Below are 18997 nucleotides of genomic sequence, written 5' to 3' on the forward strand. Positions count from 1 at the left end.
AGATCATGATTTAGGACATAAGGTGATTTCATTTTTGACCTTAAATAACGTTTCTGTGTATGTGTTGTCTACACACTGTAAAAAATAGAAAAATTAAAAAGTTATTTTTGATACGCTGCATATATGTGAAAAACATGTTGGTGAGGATATATCTTCTGGGATCCATGAATGTCATACCAGTCCACCCCATAGAGAGTTCTTTCTGCAACAATGTGGCTGACTAACTGTAAGACCACATTACCAGCACAACAAGCCACACTACAAGCCTGGCTAAGACATATAGTACACATAATACAAATGGGGATTAGCTGCTTTGAATTACAGTATTGAATTTGGCTACAGTGAGGTTTACATGTTTGCACTATGTTAAATGTGTCCATACTTCCTTCTATGTTGATGACATTCAGTCCATTATTAAAGCTGACAGACAAGCTGCCTTAGACAATGTAATTGAATTACACAATTTCATTGATTAAGCTGCACTTATTATTATGAGAAACCTTCTTTGTTTGTGCAGGAGAAGATAACCAATAACTTGTCTGTGAACATGTATGACTGAACTGCAATCACCATGCAGTATGTCTCACTATAGTGAATATTCATGAATGCAAATAAGGGGGCAAATTGTGCAGGCCCAATCACTGCCAGTTATTCAGAGTTCTGAGTAGTCCATCATCTGCATGCATTATTAACAAGCTGAGTTAAATACCAAACCTGGACCTACCTGACCCCCATTGACTCGATCCTTCAGCTACTCTGCATTCATTACTCTAAAGCTGTACATAATCTCCTGTAACCAGCTTCTCCCCTGATGCGTCTCCTGAGGAAAACCTGCTGGTGATTAGTTATTCACAGGAATCACTTCACAGAGCGCTTGTAAACATTGATTTGTAGAAAAACTTTCATGTTTGGTGAGTCAGAAATATTAAAATGACAAGATTCACAATACTTTTGGGACACTTTCCTAGATTATGCAAATGTGGGGCATCAAAGGGGCATCTTTTTTTTGAAAAGCAGAAATACACAGAAGAAAAAATGTGTGCCTTACAATTTCTTCAAGAGGTGTTCTTATCTGTATTTAATCTTTCTTTGTCTAGTTTGGGAGAACAGAGGTGATCGACAACACGCTAAACCCAGACTTTGTGCGGAAATTCATTTTGGACTACTTCTTCGAAGAGCGACAGAACCTCCGATTTGACTTGTAAGTAAGGTTTACGTCTGTGTGTGTCATTGCAATATTGATATTTGCAGAGATTAATACTTGGTCTGGCACCAGATGTTGTAAAGGTCAAATGGCAATCCAGGTGCTGGAGTTGATCTTTCATTCACTTTGTGCAGGAATGCTTTGACATTATTAGTTGGATTTGGTGTCCATGTGACCCCAGAAGAAGCCCAGATGTCTCCTGCAAAATTAGGAGTAATCAGAGTTCATAATTATTTAAAGAGGAACTATGCAGGATTTGTAGCTTAAAGCAGAAGTAAGTGGTCCGGTCGTTTTCGCTAATGCTGCGTTCCAGGCAGGCTTTTGAAATCGTAAATTACAGCTTCAAGTCACAACTTACGACTTTGTAGCGTTCCAGGCAACCCACTCGTGTTTTTCCGACCTGTTTTACCGGTGAAAGTCACTATAACGGCCACTCGTAACTTCCGACCGGTGAACTCGTACCAGATCGAACTGGTACCACTTCACGGTCGGAAAAATACGAGTTTCCTTGAACGCACCATAACAGTCCTCGTCCCTACGTCGCCACATTCACGGCGTTCCTTGGCTGCACACACAGCCCTGCATGCCGTTCTCTCTCCTCATTGGATAAAAACTGTAGGATACGATAAATGTTTTCTCTTCGGCTCAGAGCAGAGCAGAGTGACTGACAGACCCGTGATTCAGACCAAACACTCTATGTAAGTGATTGCTGTCGGAAGATATAACTATTTAAGACTTATATTAACACAAATATATCACTTACTTCTGCTTTAACTATGCTACATTTTTACCTTAAAGGTTGAATATGTAGAATTATCAGAACAACAACAGAAAAAGAATTCCAGCAGTCGATTGCCAGACCGTTGCTAAGTAAAACGGGCCGTTGCTAGGGACGCCGCTCTGATCAGAGGACAGCAGAGGAGGAGAACTATGCAGGATATTTACCTTATGTTTCATTTTTACCGTCATTAACAGCATAATAAATGACTTGTAGCTTGTTACAGGGAGAGTGGAGGCTCGCTGCCTTCCACACCGCTGCTGCTCAGAGCCTCCGCTGTCACTGCTCTCGTCAAGTTGAGAAAAAAAAAAAAAAGGAGCTCGGTGGCACCGGGAGTCCGCGACAGTAAACGTGTTTATGAAAGACTACACAAATACACCCATTCTAACATGTATATGATAATCCATTGATCCACCGATTGATTATTAAAAAGGCTTGGTTGAAAACAGACGCATACGACCGGGAGGAGGCAGGAAAACAGCGGAGAATTGAGCCACGTGTCGGCTACGGGCAGGTACTAATGTAAACAGAACGTGACAGAAAGTCATTGTCGAGCCCGTCAAAAAATTAAAAAAATGTAAATTCATTCCTTTATGACGTTCTCTCTCCTCATTGGATAAAGGTTGTAGGATACAAGGAAAGTTTTCTCCTCGGCTTACAGCAGAGCAGAGTGACTGACAGACCCGTGTTTCGGACCAAACACTCTATAGAGAATGTGAAGTTACGTCACGCCGTGGGACGTTGGGCGCCATCTTTGGAGGATCGCGGATGTAAACACTTGCTCTTCTCCCTACTCCTCAGAAGGTCTCTCAGGCATTAAGTCTGAGAGGCTCTGAATCTGAAAAGCTGAAATGGATGAAATATATTTCTAAAAGTCGTACAGTTCTGAATTTGATATCAGTGGTTCCGGGGGCCCAAGACGAACGCGTTGATGTGCGTTCGGTCCTGATTGAGCCATTACTTTTCGAGAGGCGGGGCTTCAAACAGCCGCATTCCTCTGTCTCCAGGAGGCCGCTGTTTCCATAGAAACCAACCGAATCACTTGAAACCTGGCCTGTGGACTCATTGTGAGGCCCTTATCCACTGACCCGACACCCAAATCCAAAAGTGGCCCCCAGGGGCCCCCCGTGGCCCCCAGAGCAATGGGAATACAATATAATGATAGAGGACTCTCTGATATACAACATATCTAAATTTCATGATGATTACTTAAAGTGTGTGTGTTTTGTTAGGATTAACTTTGATGTTTGACCCCTGTGACCTTTGACAGTTAGCATGGCCATTTTGGACACTTCCGAGTGGAGCAGAGCTCTGATATTTGGCACCGTCAATCTGCTCCAAGGTTTGGACTAGGTAGTAAAATTTCAGCTTCCCAGCTCAAAGTATTGGTGTTTTATGCCTGAATTGATAGCAAAAATCATCAAATTTCACACTAAACCTTGACCTTTGACCCCTTCTGAATGTGGGATTGGTCTGAAATTGCAGATAATGGGTGGCCCTAGGCCCCTGACAAAACCCTGAAACTTTCAGACTTCCAGCTCAAAGCATGTGGAAGTTATTAAAGACTATCTGTTGAATTTAGTCTTGTACACAATGAGGGATTAGAAATGAACACTGCTTTTTGGCCATTTTGGACACTTCCGAGTGGAGCAGAGCTCTGATATTTGGCACCGTCAATCTGCTCCAAGGTCTGGACTAGGTAGTAAAATTTCAGCTTCCCAGCTCAAAGTATTGGTGTTTTATGCCTGAATTGATAGCAAAAATCGTCAAATTTCACATGAAAAGTTGACCTGTGACCCCTGTGAAGGTCAGATGGGTCTGTAATTGCTAACACTGGATGACCCTAGGCCCTGCCCTGATAAACCTCTGAACGTAACCCAACGAATGTGGAAGTTATTAAAGAATAGCTGTGTCTCCTGAAAATGGAGCCTTAATCAGTTTGTCCAATGTAAAACCAGAAATAAAGGAGCTGGCTATAGTGGTGCAGTTGTGCATAAACATTACTACAGTGGACGGGTTCATTCTACACTATATTATAAACTAAGGTTCCTGGGCGGGAGGAGGGAGAAGGGGGGAGAAATGTTGTTTTCTGGAATTTAAAAAAAAAAGGCCTATATGACTTGAGTTACTTGAATTATTTGGACTTTGTTGAAAAAGAGCTGTCTAACTGTTCTGATTCCTCACTGTTTATTCACATGTTGTTGAATTAAATCAACATGGCTTAATTTCCACTCCTCATGATCACAACTGACTGACAAAACACACTGTTAAGGTGTTGTAGTTCCGTCCAGACGCCGTAGATGGCATTGTCGCAGGCTATGGTCGCGACCGGTGGCGCCGTTGCAATGACGTCACATCCTCGGCAACAACGCGGAAGCTGTCCGCCTGTCGGCTGGAGAAATAGGTCTGCGGGCCGTTGTTATGGCAACATGACGCCCAAAGCGGCTCGACAGTCACAAGCACAAGCTGTGATATCGTTACAGGACAAATAAAACACAATCTGCTTTCATTCAACATATATTTAGAGAGTAAAACATACATTTCTCGCTAGAAATGTCCTCAAACAATGCCAGATATATCCCGAAATGTTGTTTTTATGGCCAGAAAGCTGAATGAACATATTGTACACATTTTAACAGATTCAATTTGCCAAACAAAATATAATTTGAATTCGTTCAACATAGATTTTGAAAGTAAAACACACATTTCTCGTTAGAAATGTCATAAAAATATGTTGAAATGTTATTTTTGCGGCCAAATTGCTGTATAAATATACGAATTCAGCTGCAAATGGTACGAGGATCAGTTATCCAATGGGAGGGGAGCTCACGGCGTCTTTCAGCACCGCGGCCGGATCGGAATAGGAGTGAATGGATGGCTGGAGCACTTGCTCTGAGCGTCACATATCGCCGCGGAGGGGATTGCATTAAAATCAATTGAAATCCCTGTGCGTTCAGGTCCCACGCTGAGGGGTACCTTGAGCGTCTGGAAACAACGCGAACGGTCCCGCCCCCCTTCGTCAAAATCCGAGGATGAGGGATTCGCATTCAAGTCTATGAGTGGCCCTTTGCGTTCTGGAGCAACGTCGAGGGAGAAACGGTCCCGCCCCCCTGCGTCAAAATCCGAGGATGAGGGATTTGCATTCAAGTCTATGAGTGGCCCTATTCGTCGAGAAACGACCTCGAGGGTACCCCCTCCACGTCAGTATATTGACGTAAGGGGCCTTGACCAAGCGTCAACCGTTTGACGCAAAGGGGTGAGACTGTGTTGGAATTGATGGTGGCGCTGGTCATGGCGACACGCAGCAGGCTTTACGTTACACAAACTCAGAGAAAGTTATGTAAATTGTACAATTCAAGAGTCATAAACATCATCCATACCACCTGTAGTTATGTAGTGAATGTGATGAGAGAAATGTGAAATGGAGATTTGTCTGAAACATCATGTCACCATCTGGGATAGTTTACTGCACTCATGTAAAGATTACTAAGTCTTTTTCCAAAGGTTAAGCAAAGACAAACCCTCCTCTTATACCTTGACGCCACCAGACACCAACATTATGGTATTTAACTGAGACAGCTTTGTTTGTCCACATCTAGTCACTAAGCAAGGGATTGGCATTGGTCCAGTATTACTTCTAATGCTTATATTTGGCAGGTTCATGGCATTGGCTTGAACACAGCAAAGTACTTACTCCAAATTAGCCGCAAATTAGAAAAGCCAAACCTGCCTATCTGACTGTACCAGGTCTCTTGCAGAATTGCCACTGGGATTAGCATTAGCTGGGATTTGGAATGGACCGGGAAAGTTTTGGATGTTGGTGTCGGATGCACAAAAGTTTGATTAATTGGAGCTCTATATACACTGTACACACACACACGGGATATATATATTTATATATGTGTATATATATAGGCCTATATATACAGTATGTATAGTACAGTACCATATAACAGTATTATATGGTACACCTCCAACTTCCTTTGGGTTCCTGTGAGCTAGAAGAGACAGACATTATTAAAGCACCAGACTGTCTGTACAGTAGGTGACGGTATTCTCTTTCTCAATTTGCACTCAGATCGCATTTCTCATTGAATTAAGGAGGGGATTTCAGTGGCTTTATTTCATTAGATGGAGACTAATTATATTATAATATATGAACCAGGGAGCCACACTGACAACCCAACTGGGATCTGAAAGTTACACAGCGAAGAAGAGTTTAGTGTGTCTGCATGTGTGGATGTTTGTGTGTGTTCGCTTGCGAGAGAGAGGGAAAGAGAGAACAATACTGTAACTGTAACAAGAGGAAAGAAACACTTTTAATACTCACTGTCCTTTCAAGTACAAAATGGAAATCAGGTCACGTTTTAGGGCACGTGTCAGTAGATCATTGCATAGTTTTGCAAGTGTTTGCATTCATAGACTAGTGTTCCCGTATCTCAGCTGGTTGATCTGTCACAGCACATACTTGTGATGTCATCTCACTTGACGTGTGGCAGCGTTATGTGGACAGACATACCTCAAGACAAAAGTAAAACTTGTCTCTGCTTTTTCTGCATGACACAGTGGTGACAATGCTGCGTGTGCAATGTTGCCATGGTGACCATAACAACCACTAGAATGTGTTTTTATTTCAACCTTTTTTGTAGGTGTCAAACTTCATTCTGGTGGTTTTGTCATCCAAATGTGTTTTTGTATGTGTTCTGTGAAAGCATAAAATTCACACACTTAGACAATACTGGTTGTGCTGTGACATTTTCACATCCAGGACATGTAGGGACATCAGTGTTGTGTGTGTGTGTGAGATTGGAGAGTGTCTCTGCCCTCTCATTTGTGAAGGTAGCTGTTTAAATGTTTGCATGTCCCTGTGTGGTTGCCGTCCCTAGAGTGGTTCTCTGAATGAAACTGAGCATCAGAGGAACAAAATGGCACACTGGCTTTTGTTAGTCCTTTGTGTGTGTGTGTGTGTGTGTGTGTGTGTGTGTGTGTGTGTGTGTGTGTGTGTGTGTGTGTGTGTGTGTGTGTGTGTGTGTGTGTGTGTGTGTGTGTGTGTGTGTGTGTGTGTTGCTGCTTCCACTCAGGGTCTACATCACTATGAGAGATGAGAGAAACTTGCATAGGCCTTTGTTTGTGTATGTGCATCAGCATTCCTCCACTTTATAGATCTCTGTGTGTGTTTTTGTACATGTACTGTATGTATATGGATGTAGCTTACCACTCCTCTCAGCCTCTCAGCCATACATAGCTTCGCCCTCTACTGGACTCTATGGGTGTAACTCTCCTCCAATTGCATACGCGCGAAGGCCCACTGAAATTTGCATGTACGTAGCCGGCCAGTAGGGCGTGCCTACCTTTCCCACCCTTTTACGGGTATATAAGCAGGTGCGCGGCCAGCTGCCCTCATTCCTTTTACTTCCAGCGTTGGCGAGTGCCCACTGTCACCCACACACAAGCTCCAATGATGGAGTCGCTGCTTCAGGAACCCGCATCTTCTCTGCTTCGAGTGTCTCGGGAGGAAGCACGCCACCGCCGGGCTGGAGCAGCGCCCGGCCTGCCCGTGCTGCCGAGACATCCCCCGTGTTCGCCGCCAGCAGCGAGCCGACTACTTCACCGCCGGTGAAGCTCTTCTCACGCTGTCTCCTGATGGCAGTGAGGAGGAGGAGCGGGAGTCAGAGGACACCATGGAGCGTCGCCGACCAGACCCGCCTCAGCCTTTGCTGCAGACTCACCGCCGCAACGAAACGAGGAGGAGGAGTCTGAAGCCTCCATCCACCAATGATCACGCTTGTAATCAGTAATTTCTCACAGTTGGAACTCATTTTTTATGTTGGTGCTGATAGTTACAGTAAAACAGCAGCAAAGGAATTCTGAGTTTCTTCATGAATAAAACTATACAAAAGATATTAGCCTTAAATTTTCTTCATTGCAGGCCTTTTAAATTTTGGGTTATCTTCACAAGTAGAACAGCAACCCCCCCACCCCCCACCCCAGAAAAAAAATCAAAATTTCATCCATGATCACTCCCCACTGGTTGTAGCGACCACACCGTTAGCCCCGCGCGCTGCTAGCCGACACCGTGTCACTTCCTCGGTCGGTCCGACGGTTGCCTCAGGTCAGCTGGTCTCTGGCTCGTTTAACTGGCACCGCTACAGTGAAGCGGCCGGGCTAACACCAGCTGTCTCTCTGGTAAACAGCCGCTCTAGTCCTGTGACTGTTATTTCCACGGGTGGATCTAACAGCAGCAGGGACGCCATGACTGTGAAATGCTGGGCGGCGGCGGTGCGTTCAGGTGACACCACGCCGGCTCGGACAACATGCATTCACGGACGGCCCCGTGAGCTCGGACAACGGACCTGGTGCGTTCAGGGACGACTCAGCCCTTTCACAGAGGGCCCCCCAGCCGAACTCCCGTTTATGGCGGGTTTGGCGGCGGAGAGGGCCCAAATTCAGACAGGATCCTGGACAAGTGTTATGGTTCCATTAAAAATGCGTACAAATCAATTCCACTACCCCCCCTTGGCTCAGCTGACCATAACTGTGTTCACTTGGTTCCATCATACCAAACATGTCTTCAAAAGGGGAAGGTGACAACCAGAAACATCAAAGTGTGGTCAGAAGAGGCCACACTGACTCTCCAGGGCTGTCTTGGTAGCACAGCCTGGGAGGAGTTCATCAGATCCTCTAGTGACATTAACAAACTCATGGATTACTTATTGTGAGGACGTTGTGGTTCCAGTTAAGACATATCCAAACAGTAAACCCTGGGTGAGCAGATACCTTAAAGGGCTATTAAACAAAAAGAAACAAGCTTTTAAACAAGGGATTTTTTCTGAGCTGACGTCTGTACAAAAGGAAATCAGGAGAGCTAAATTATCCTATAAACGAAAACTAGAAGACAAGCTTAGCAATAATAACTTGGGCTCAGCATGGGACAGCATCAGGTCTATGGTCGGCCTGGCTCAAGAGCCAAACAAATTCTATTGTAGATTTGATGTCCATGATTTTAATAATGAAATAAAATCATTGAAAGCCATAACGCTGGAATCAAATAATCAAGTTTCTCCTCTTTTTGATGTTCATTCTGTGGTTAAAACTTTTAAACACTGTAAAAGACGAACAAGCGCAGGCCCTGACAATATCAGTAGCCGACTACTTCTAAACTGTGCTGAACAGCTGGGCTTTATTTTTAACTATATTTTTAATTTATCCTTGTCTCAGCAGAAAGTGCCTGACTTGTGGAAACAGTCTACTATTGTACCTGTTGCAAAATCCAAACATCCTTAACAGTGGCGGCTGGTGGTGAAATTAGTTGGGTGGGCTATTAAATAAATTATACCCATTAAATGGTTAACACAGTAGTAGCTAAAAGTTACATCCCATCTGACTGGCACATGTGAGTGATGGATAATACTTTTATTGAGGTTGCTGCAGTATTGAGCCGGACAGGCAGCCCAGCTAACGCTCTACCACGGGGCAAGTGGCTCCCGTCAAAGTTCACCCTATAAACGGGCATTTTTTTCAAACTGACAGGCTCAGATAGTTACAATGAGTGTCCGACAACATACTAGAAAGGAGAAATGAACGTATGTCTCTACCTTTAGCAAGTCTCTTCTTTGACTGGCAGTAGTCATCCTGGTCAAAGTGGTCACAGCAGACCCTGTGGTCGGCACGGCGACGGTGCAGTGCATCCACAGGAGTGTTAGCATCCATTTGTAGCACAGCTAACTGTTAGCCCTAACTTGTGGAAGCTCTGTGAAAGCTGCGTGAAGAGCAGCCCAACATTTTGTTGTTACAATTTGTAAATTCTCCGGTCGTCTCTCTCTTCACCTCAGTCAGGTGTTTTGCCGCGAGTTATCATGAGATTTCAGAACAAGATTTCTGGCGTAGTGAGATTTGGACACAGATCACAGCAAACAGCGACCTCCAGCTAAAGGTAGAGACATACGTTTTCTAAGAATTTCTCTTTTCTAGTATGTTGTAGGTCACTCATTGTAACTATCTGAGCCTGTCAGTTTGAAAAAAATGCCCGTTTAGGGTGAACTTTGATGGGAGCCACTTGCCCGGTTGAAGAGTGTGAGCTGGGCTGCAGGCTGCCTGTCCGGCTCAATACTGGAGCCACCTCAATAAAAGTATTATCCATCACTCACATATACAGAAAAACATATGAAAACAGGGCCCAGGTTGAAAAAAACCGAAGTTGCCCTTTAAGTACTAGAAGGGTCTAGTCCAAAAAAAAAAAAAAAAACTTCACCTGGTTATCTCACACACTCACTCACACATAGCCTACACCTCTCTCTCTCTCTCTCTCTCTCTCTCTCTCTCTCTCTCTCTCTCACACACACACACAGCTCATATCGACTGCCTTTCTTTACTCCGGGTGGGTTTAGAAACTTTCATTCATGTTAGCAAAGACAGTTTATAGCAGTAAAGTATGCTACCTGTGATGCTAGCGCCTAGCGCCGCTGTTTTCTGTCTTCTCCCTCCCACAACAACACAACTTCAATGACAAGTAAACGAAGGGGGCGTTGTCATCGAATCATGTTATCGAGCGGGCATCGCAGAAGTGTAATGGAAACACTTTTTTCGCTTTTCTACACGTCACCAGCGTCACCGGAGTTGTGTGTGTCCACGTGTTGGTTTATGTAACTTGAGGGGACAAATGAACCACATGTTTGTTGTCATGCATTGCTGGCCTGGGCATTGTTTCTCATTAAATTAGAAAAACCTTTCCTATCATTCCCCTCTTCCCTGCATGGTTGAAGGAGATGAAGGCTCCACGCTCCACTCCCTCCTGCGCCGGAATGTCACCTTAAGTCACATAAACCAGTACGGGTGTGTGGACACAACCACCTATACTATAGAGAGCCTAAGCGGAAGCAGGAAGTAACGGTCACCATGGGACCTCAACTCTGAAAAACTCGCCATTCAAATGAACGGGACTGAAAGTTTTATTTCGTGATCCGTTTGAATTGTGCCATGAGAAAAAAATATGTCCTCTACCTGTTTAAAACATCACGTTTCATCCCGAGAAATCAGCAGTTTGTTGTAAAACTATTGTAAAATAAAATTTGGAAGAATCTGTAACCAGAAAGACTACAGGTCGCGTAGGTGACGTCACACACCAAATGCCGCCCTTTCCCGTGTCAGTTGGTGACGTATTTTTTGTGGGACACAGATCTGTAGTCCGTAGGCTCAACCATCTAGCCTCAAAGAACAACCACTGTTCACAAGTGGCAAGTGACTCCAACGACTGCCGTTAGAACACAATAGGGCACTAACGAAGTCGAAACCAACTTCCCACCAACGACTGTCACTCCAACGACTGTCGTTGGCACTTGGAGCACAAAAGGGAACCAGTGACATCATCACCCTTGTGAACGCCCACACAAGAGGTTAAATAGTGAGTCTCCACACCAGATAGTTGGACCAGTCCCAGCCTGGTCAGCTGCGTACATGAACTGATGAAGCCTCTTGGATGAGAGGTGAAACGTCTTCCTAGACAAATAACTAAGTCCAGTTGCTTTCGATTTAACCTCCTTTGAAAAATCGATCAATGAATTACTCGATAATTTGCATCCCTAGTTACAATATTGTAACCTTCGTTTTCTCCCTCAGGCCCATGAAGTTGGGATCTGTGTGAAAAAATGGAGCACAGGTTATTAATATTAGTGTGTCCTCTGAATATAAATTATTAGACTGCACCTTTATGCAAGTCTGAATCACCATCAGTAGTTTATATGTGTGGATGTATGGTCTCTACAGTATCTGCTCTTGGTAGGGCTGGGTATTGCCAATGATTTCCCAAATCGATTTAATTTTGATGGACAGGGCCCTGATCTGATCTGATTCAGTATTGATCAAGATACATCTGAGTTACAATACCAGTGAGATTCTCAGAGAAATAAAGCTGTAAATTGTATCTCTACCCTGGTTTTAAATATAGTAAGTGTTTGCATTACAGTTGGACCCAAAAACAGTGACAGTAGCGCACTGTTAATTTCACAGGATTAACTCAAGAAATAACAGATGCATTAAATAATGTGTGTTGCTGGCCTACCTCAGTGCACTGGCTCTAGTGTGTGCCAACATACACACAGTTTCCTGTTCTGCAGGCATATTTTGCATGTGTTTGGTGTCTTGGTAGCTTTAAAGCAGAAGTAAGCGGAATGTTTGTGTTAATATAAGTCTTAAATAGTTCTATCTTCCGACAGCAATCACTTCTATAGAGTGTTTGGTCTGAAACACGGGTCTGTCAGTCACTCTGCTCTGCTGTAAGCCGAGGAGAAAACTTTCCTTGTATCCTACAACCTTTATCCAATGAGGAGAGAGAACGGCATAAAGGGGCGGTCCTCTCTGTGTGTGCAGCCAAGGGATGCACGTGAATGTGGTGACGTAGGGACGAGGGCGGGGACTGCTAACTCCATCCGCAAAAATATGTATTTAGTTGATGTATAGATCCATAAAGTAAAGGTCCAATGATTGTTAGTCAAGTGACGATAGTCAAGACTAGAGGAGAGATGATGACTGTGTGGTGTGGTGCACAGTCAGAGTTAGAGAGTTTTATTTAAAAAAAAAAAAAAGGCTGAGCATAAGCGCTGAAGGGGAGATATCACATGGTATTTAATCATTTTAGATACTCAGTCATGCTTCAGATTCATATTAATTCAGGGTTCAAATTGCTCAATGTGCAGCACACGCATCAACAGACACACATAAGGTACATATTATACAGAACACTTTTGTAATGTAACTAAATTGCCTCTGATTCCTTCCCCAAAATATTACCCAGCAAAGGGCAATCCATTTTTAGTGGTGGGTGAAATGACCTCAGCTGTGAAATGACCTGAAATTGCTGAATGAATGGCTTGTCTGATTGCCTCTCATTCTTTAGAGTAGCCTCTGCACTGGAGGGGCCATTTCTGGACAAAATTTTCCTCTCAGTGAGTATTACATGTACGAGGGGCCTGCAGGTGGAATGAAGGAGTAAAAAAAAAAAAGTGAATCATTTTCCAACATACATCACGAAAATAGCACAATGGCCCAGTAAAAGTAACACTAATGAGCAGAGATGGAAACCCAATGGAGGACAGACACTTATTTACATACAGTATTTACTCACTAGCGCAGCATTTCTCAGTTTCGGCTCTTATCTGCCTCTCACAAGCACAGACACATATACTCTCACATTCATATGTGTGACTGCCAATTAGTCCATTTAGTGTCACTTTAATGGAGGATGCCTGTAAGCCTGTGATGTTGGGAAGTGAACTACCCAGAGCCTCTGGTGAGATCTTTGCTGACAAGCTGCTTGGCCCCATTACTGATTCCCCCTGTCTGTAATCCCTGTTGTGTTGCCAGCTGAGCTCCCGTCACCCTCCGTCGCTTTTTAATGCACTGACTCTCCTGCTCTCATATCTTTTTTTTCTGTAGGTATGATGTTGACTCCAAGAGTGCCAACCTGTCAAAACATGTGAGTACCAAAACTTGTCTCGATTAACTGTTGTTTTTTTTGCTCCCATGCACATGGATGCATGTACGCTCAAATGTATTTCTGTCCCTCTGCACACTTTTGTCGTTTTCGACATGTGGGTGTGAGTGAGTGTTTGTGTAAGCATGATTGCTGTCCTTGTCATTACCTCCCATTAGCCTCATTTCAGCCACATAACAGTAATCTGGCCATTACAATGAGTGTGTTTATCATCTACTGTAATAGCACATTCCCAGAATGACCTGTAGTTCGTTTGGAAATTAAATAAACACTGATTTCCCTTGTCCACCCTGCTTTATTTCCCCCTCATTGATTGCAGTGATTAGCATAATGGTAATTAGAATCAACAATGCGATAACTTGGTTGTTGCTGGTATAAAGAATAGCTGAGTCCTGATTCCTGCCCACTGCATCATGGGGAGTGTAGTTCAGAAGTGGATGCAGATTGTAGCAATTTTTTAGAAATGTAGTTACAGTATGTGGATCTGGTTCTCAGTCTTGGTGTGAAGCTAGCAGCTGGAGGTAGCTTTATACTCACAATCTACTCATCTTACGCCTAAAATACACTGGATGCGGAACGGCTGCAGATCCGCTCCGGTACGGCGGCGGAGCCGTTACGTATTAATTATAATCACCGTGGCAGCGTCCACCGACTCCGGGTCCGCTGCGTCGTGGGTCCGGAACGGCACCGGCATCCGGCAGCCCTGGCAAAAGATACGCAGAGCTTCTATTTTTGCCGGACGCCGGAGCACGGCGCATCAAGCAGCACAGAGCAGGTCGTGTATGACAGGAAATCGTGGGCAAATTACAAAATAAAACACCCGGTTAATTTTCAAAATAAAATACACCATGTTTACAGCGGAGCATATTTCCTGCTTTACACCTTGAAAACGTTGTAATGGGCAGTGACCGGCCTGAAGTCAGCAGCTCGGAGGTTTTCAGACATAATTTCACCCAGTTTACACCATGGACAAGGAGATAGTGATTGTAAAATCAAGTCAGGTCAGCACCAAGTTGTTTCTCTACTACTCCTCTGGATTAAATTAATTGTTTTTGATTTTATGGTTCACTTTATGGAAACTACAACCCGCTTTATCGCGAGATCACGTGTTCCCGCTGTGCGGCGGAGCCGCAACAATCAACATCACGGACGGAACCGGTGTGAGTTGACGGAGTCGGAGTACGCAGCCGTTCCGTAGCGGAGCCGTTTCGGAGTCGTTCCGCATCCAGTGTATTTTAGGCGTTACTGTTGTCTGATGTCTAACTGATGTCCATCTTTTTTCCTGTAAAGGGTGGCACTGTTATTTCTCAACAATAGGGAGAATGTTTAAATTGACAGCTTTGATATATTCAGTGTGCTTCTCAGTGTGCGATTCCTAGAGCTTTGTGTCAGACTGTAATCTCATGTGCTCATGCCTGTTTTCATGAAATACAAATTCTATCTCAGAAGTGTTTGAGCAGGTGTTGGCTGCGGTAACGGCCAACAATGATCCAGGCTATCGCTGTCTAATGCAAGGAAGTCATTCAACAATAAAACTGAAAGGAGGCAGTAAAAACTACACAACAACCCTTATGTAGCTGTTTTTTCCACTCCTAAACTCTTATCAAATGACCTGGATATTTATATCACAGCTTCAGTGTTTACAGTCCAAGGTCCAGTCATGCATCTGTTCAGCAGTTTTTGGGCACTGCGTGGAAGAGAACTGTTTCAATATTGTGTGAGTGTACGTGGGCCTGTGAAAAAAACTGCACTCACTTGACTTTTGTGCCACCACAGTCAGCACAGAGCTGCAACTGTCACTTCGCCCCGAGGCACCATGCTCCAGCCCTTAGGCCTGATCACTGTTTGCTTTTCACTGTCCAACCCAACCAGTCAGCCCACATAGCATAGAACGTCACATGACCTCCCCATCTTGTGTAATAAACACAAGAGTCACGTTACAGGGAAAAGAAGACGTGGATACTGAGACATGAGGTGAAAATTAATGTATAACAATAATTTTTAGGCAAAAATTGAAATCAATAATCATGATAATGTTAAAGGGATAGTCCAACATTTTGGCAAATTAGCCTATTGCCATAAATCCTAAAATCATAGGGGTAAGTTCATTACCTTTAATTGTCGGTGCATGTTGTTTTGGGATCCTGCTCAGTGAACACAATGGAGGAGAACGGTACAGATCCCCTGTCCCTCAAAAGTCATCAAATACACAATCCAACAGTGCTTTCTTGGAGAAGTTGTGACACGCACATTTGTCACGCTATGAAATAATCATTATGTAACATTACGACACATGAAGCAAATACTCGGAACTACTTGAGGTTTTGAAATCACTCCGCCCAGCAGCCGTGTCTGGAATGTAGTTCCTGCTATGCATTTGCCTCGAAAATAACTCTGTTTCTGTAATGTTACATAATTATTTCATAGCGTGGTGATGTGCAGGTCACATCTTCTCCACATGAGTGTTTTGGAGTTGTTGGATTATGTATTTGATGAATTTTGAGAGACAGGGGACCATTCACCTCCATTGTGTTTGCTGAACAGCTCTGCCCCACGAATCTCAAAACAACATGCACCGATAATTAATGGTAATGAACCTAACCCTATAACATAGGGATTATTGAAATAGGCAAATTTTCCAAAATTCCCTTTAAGTTGTAGTCACCTGAAATTAAGTTCTGTTGGTTAGAATGAGACTTTTTCATCCACACATGAAGCAGGTCCTCTTCCTTATTCACTGTTGCTGTATGTTTCAACAGGAGACCAACTCAGGCTTTAGACAGGGCCATTCCTCCACATGCTTGGAACAGCATGTGGTGAGGTGATGGGTTGCAACCTCATAGCTGGATGCCAGCAAATTCTTGAGAATTAGCTGGTGTGAATGTGAAATGTAATTTGAACATAGTGGTGAATGACTCCAAGGTTGGAAAATTACACTTAACTCCAATGTTAATGATCATCCACAAAGCAGTGTAGAAAACATTCAGCTGCAGCTTCTAATTTTTTAGTGATTAAAATAACAAACATCACTGGTGGTACATGATATCAGCTGTTACTGATTAACATTATTTCAGTGAGTAAGTCACTGACGAACCCAAATTAAAACTTGCCTGTTGTCAGTGTGTGTGTCACTGCACACTGCAAGATAGTCAGAGAAGAAAGAAACTCCACTCTGAAAACTAAGTGCTTATCTAGCTTCAACAAATGTTGTATTTGTTGCAGAGTGAATGTAGATCACTGCTGCGTTAGAGGGCTGCACCCCAAAACCTTTATCAGTGGGCTCGTGTTCCCCCGCCCTGGTAAAATAGGTACACCTGTTGTGTTGCACATGCAATGTTCCGCCTGCTGGCTAATGTGTGTATGTAGCTGCAAATGTGAGTAAATGAGCAAACGCGATATCCTACATCTGCGTATATTATTGCTATGCAATGCAACCACTCGTGTTACTACACTGGCGACGAGGATTAAAAAGCACAAGTCAAGCTGAGGATTTATGCCGAGTAACGTTAGGTACCGCTGTGACTCGAAGAAGAAGTTGGCGCGCAGTTAACAGTAATGGCTACCGTCGGTTCGCTCACCGAGTTTGTCGAGAAGGGCGGCGACTGGGTGGAGTCAATCGAGAGACTGGAGCACTTTTTCCTGCCTAACGACATTACAGACGAGGGAAACAACAGTCGATTCTTCTCAGTGTGTGCGGGGCCAAGACGTACAAGCTTATCCGCAATCTTGCCACACCGCGGAGACTGGGAGACATCGGCTTCAAAGACCTGGTGACGATGGTGTAGAATCACCACAACCCAAAGCCATCTGTAATTGTCCAGCGCTTCAAATTCCACACTCAAGCACGCAAGCCGGGAGTGGCTGCGTTTGTCGCAGAGCTGAGACAGATTTCGGAGCTGTGCTCGAGGACATGCTCCGGGACAGGTTAGTTTGTGGGATTAAGCAGCGCCGGTTGTTGGGAGAAGCCACGCTAACCTTCAAAAGGGCGCTGGAGATCGTCCAAGCTATGGAAACGGCAGCAAACAACACTAAAGACATTAAAAATGCTAAGGGAGGTCTGCAGCCATGCGCCGTTCATCTTATGTCCAAAGAGAAAAGAGGCAAACCATTAAAGTCTGTGGAGTGTTACTGTTGTGGGGGAGCTCACTTCGCAAATGACTGTGGTTTTTAGGACTCGGTTTGTCATAACTGTCAGAAAAAGGGACACATTGCTAAAAAGTGCAGGGGAGCTAAAAAATAAACCGAAGAAGGAATGGGGAAAACCAAAGCCCAAGATGAACACACATCACCTGCAGACTGAAGAGTCCGAGGAGCAGTGTTCATTCAACATGTTCAATGTCATTGGCCAGCCCCGGGCTGAGCCCATCTATACAGCACTTCAGGTAAACGGCAGTGAACTGAAGATGGAAGTGGACACTGGTGCCTCAGTTTCAGTGATTAGTCGAGGCACTTTCCACAAGTTGTGGAGCTCAGAATGTGTACCTGAACTTAAAGAGACTAATATAAGACTGAGAACATATACGGGTGAGTGCATTCCACTTGTTAGTGCTATAGATGTGGACATTGAGTATCATGGACAGAAAGCTAAAGCTACACTGCTGGTAGTTGAGGGGGAGAGGCCTAGTTTGTTGGGTTGTGATCTCCTACAGAAAGTTCACCTAAATTGGGGGGAAATTCATTATCGTATAGAGTACAAGGCCGGTAGTGAAAATGCAAATGCTGACGCCTTCAGCCGCCTGCCTCTCCCTGACACACCAAGCCACACTGGTCAGCCCCCAGAGACTGTTTTTCTGATGGACAGACTGTCAAATTCTCCAGTGACAGCCAAACAGATCTAACTATGGACTGAGAAAGACCCAGTGCTATCACAGGTTAAGAGATGGGTGATGCAAGGTTGGCCTGTGACTGTAGAGCAGGAGGACTTCAAACCTTTTGTCAAGCGCAAACTTGAGTTGAGTGTGCTTGATGGTTGTCTGCTCTGGGGCTCCAGAGTGATTGTTCCTCCTCTAGGGCGAGCACAAGTGATGGAGGAGCTCCATGATGCCCACCTTGGGGTATCCCGTATGAAGAGCCTCGGACTGTGCCTTGGAAGAAAAGGTAAAGGCATGTTCACAATGTCAAAGAGTTGAAAACAAAGAAAAACACGCACTCACGCAAAAAAACTCTCAGGAACAAACTGAAGAGGTGCACGGCCAAAAGATACACTTAAAGAAGCAAAAGAAAGGCCAGCAGCACTCGTGCACACTGAGGAAGACGTTGTCGAAACCGGTCTGTGTGTTAAGCGCTGACGCAGTTTGCAATAAAGGACAATGAGAAGGACACGGGTGCTGCTCACAATGTCAAAGTAACCAAAAGATGCCAGCATCAGCGCCGCTTCACCCATGGCAGTGGCCAGGCCGTCCATGGTCCAGGCTTCATCTGGATTTTGCTGGTCCATTTATGGGTTGGATGTTCTTGGTGCTAGTGGACGCATATTCATAGTGGCTAGAGGCCCATATCATGTCAAGTATCACTGCCCCAGTTACTA

The 18997-nt window shown here is 44.3% G+C and overlaps 1 protein-coding gene across 1 annotated transcript in view; it reads left to right on the top strand.

Annotated features, from left to right (window-relative positions):
- The window catches only part of LOC311006887 (copine-8), a 108502-nt gene that overhangs the window by 29589 nt on the left and 59916 nt on the right, over positions 1-18997 (top strand). Inside the window, exons 4-5 of the mRNA XM_083999898.1 lie at positions 1098-1201; positions 13413-13452. Coding sequence (XP_083856024.1) covers positions 1098-1201; positions 13413-13452 — 144 coding nt within the window. The remainder of the gene's footprint in view (positions 1-1097; positions 1202-13412; positions 13453-18997) is intronic.

Source organism: Trachurus trachurus (genome assembly GCF_905171665.1).
Source record: "Trachurus trachurus genome assembly, chromosome: 23".
Taxonomy (NCBI): domain Eukaryota; kingdom Metazoa; phylum Chordata; class Actinopteri; order Carangiformes; family Carangidae; genus Trachurus; species Trachurus trachurus.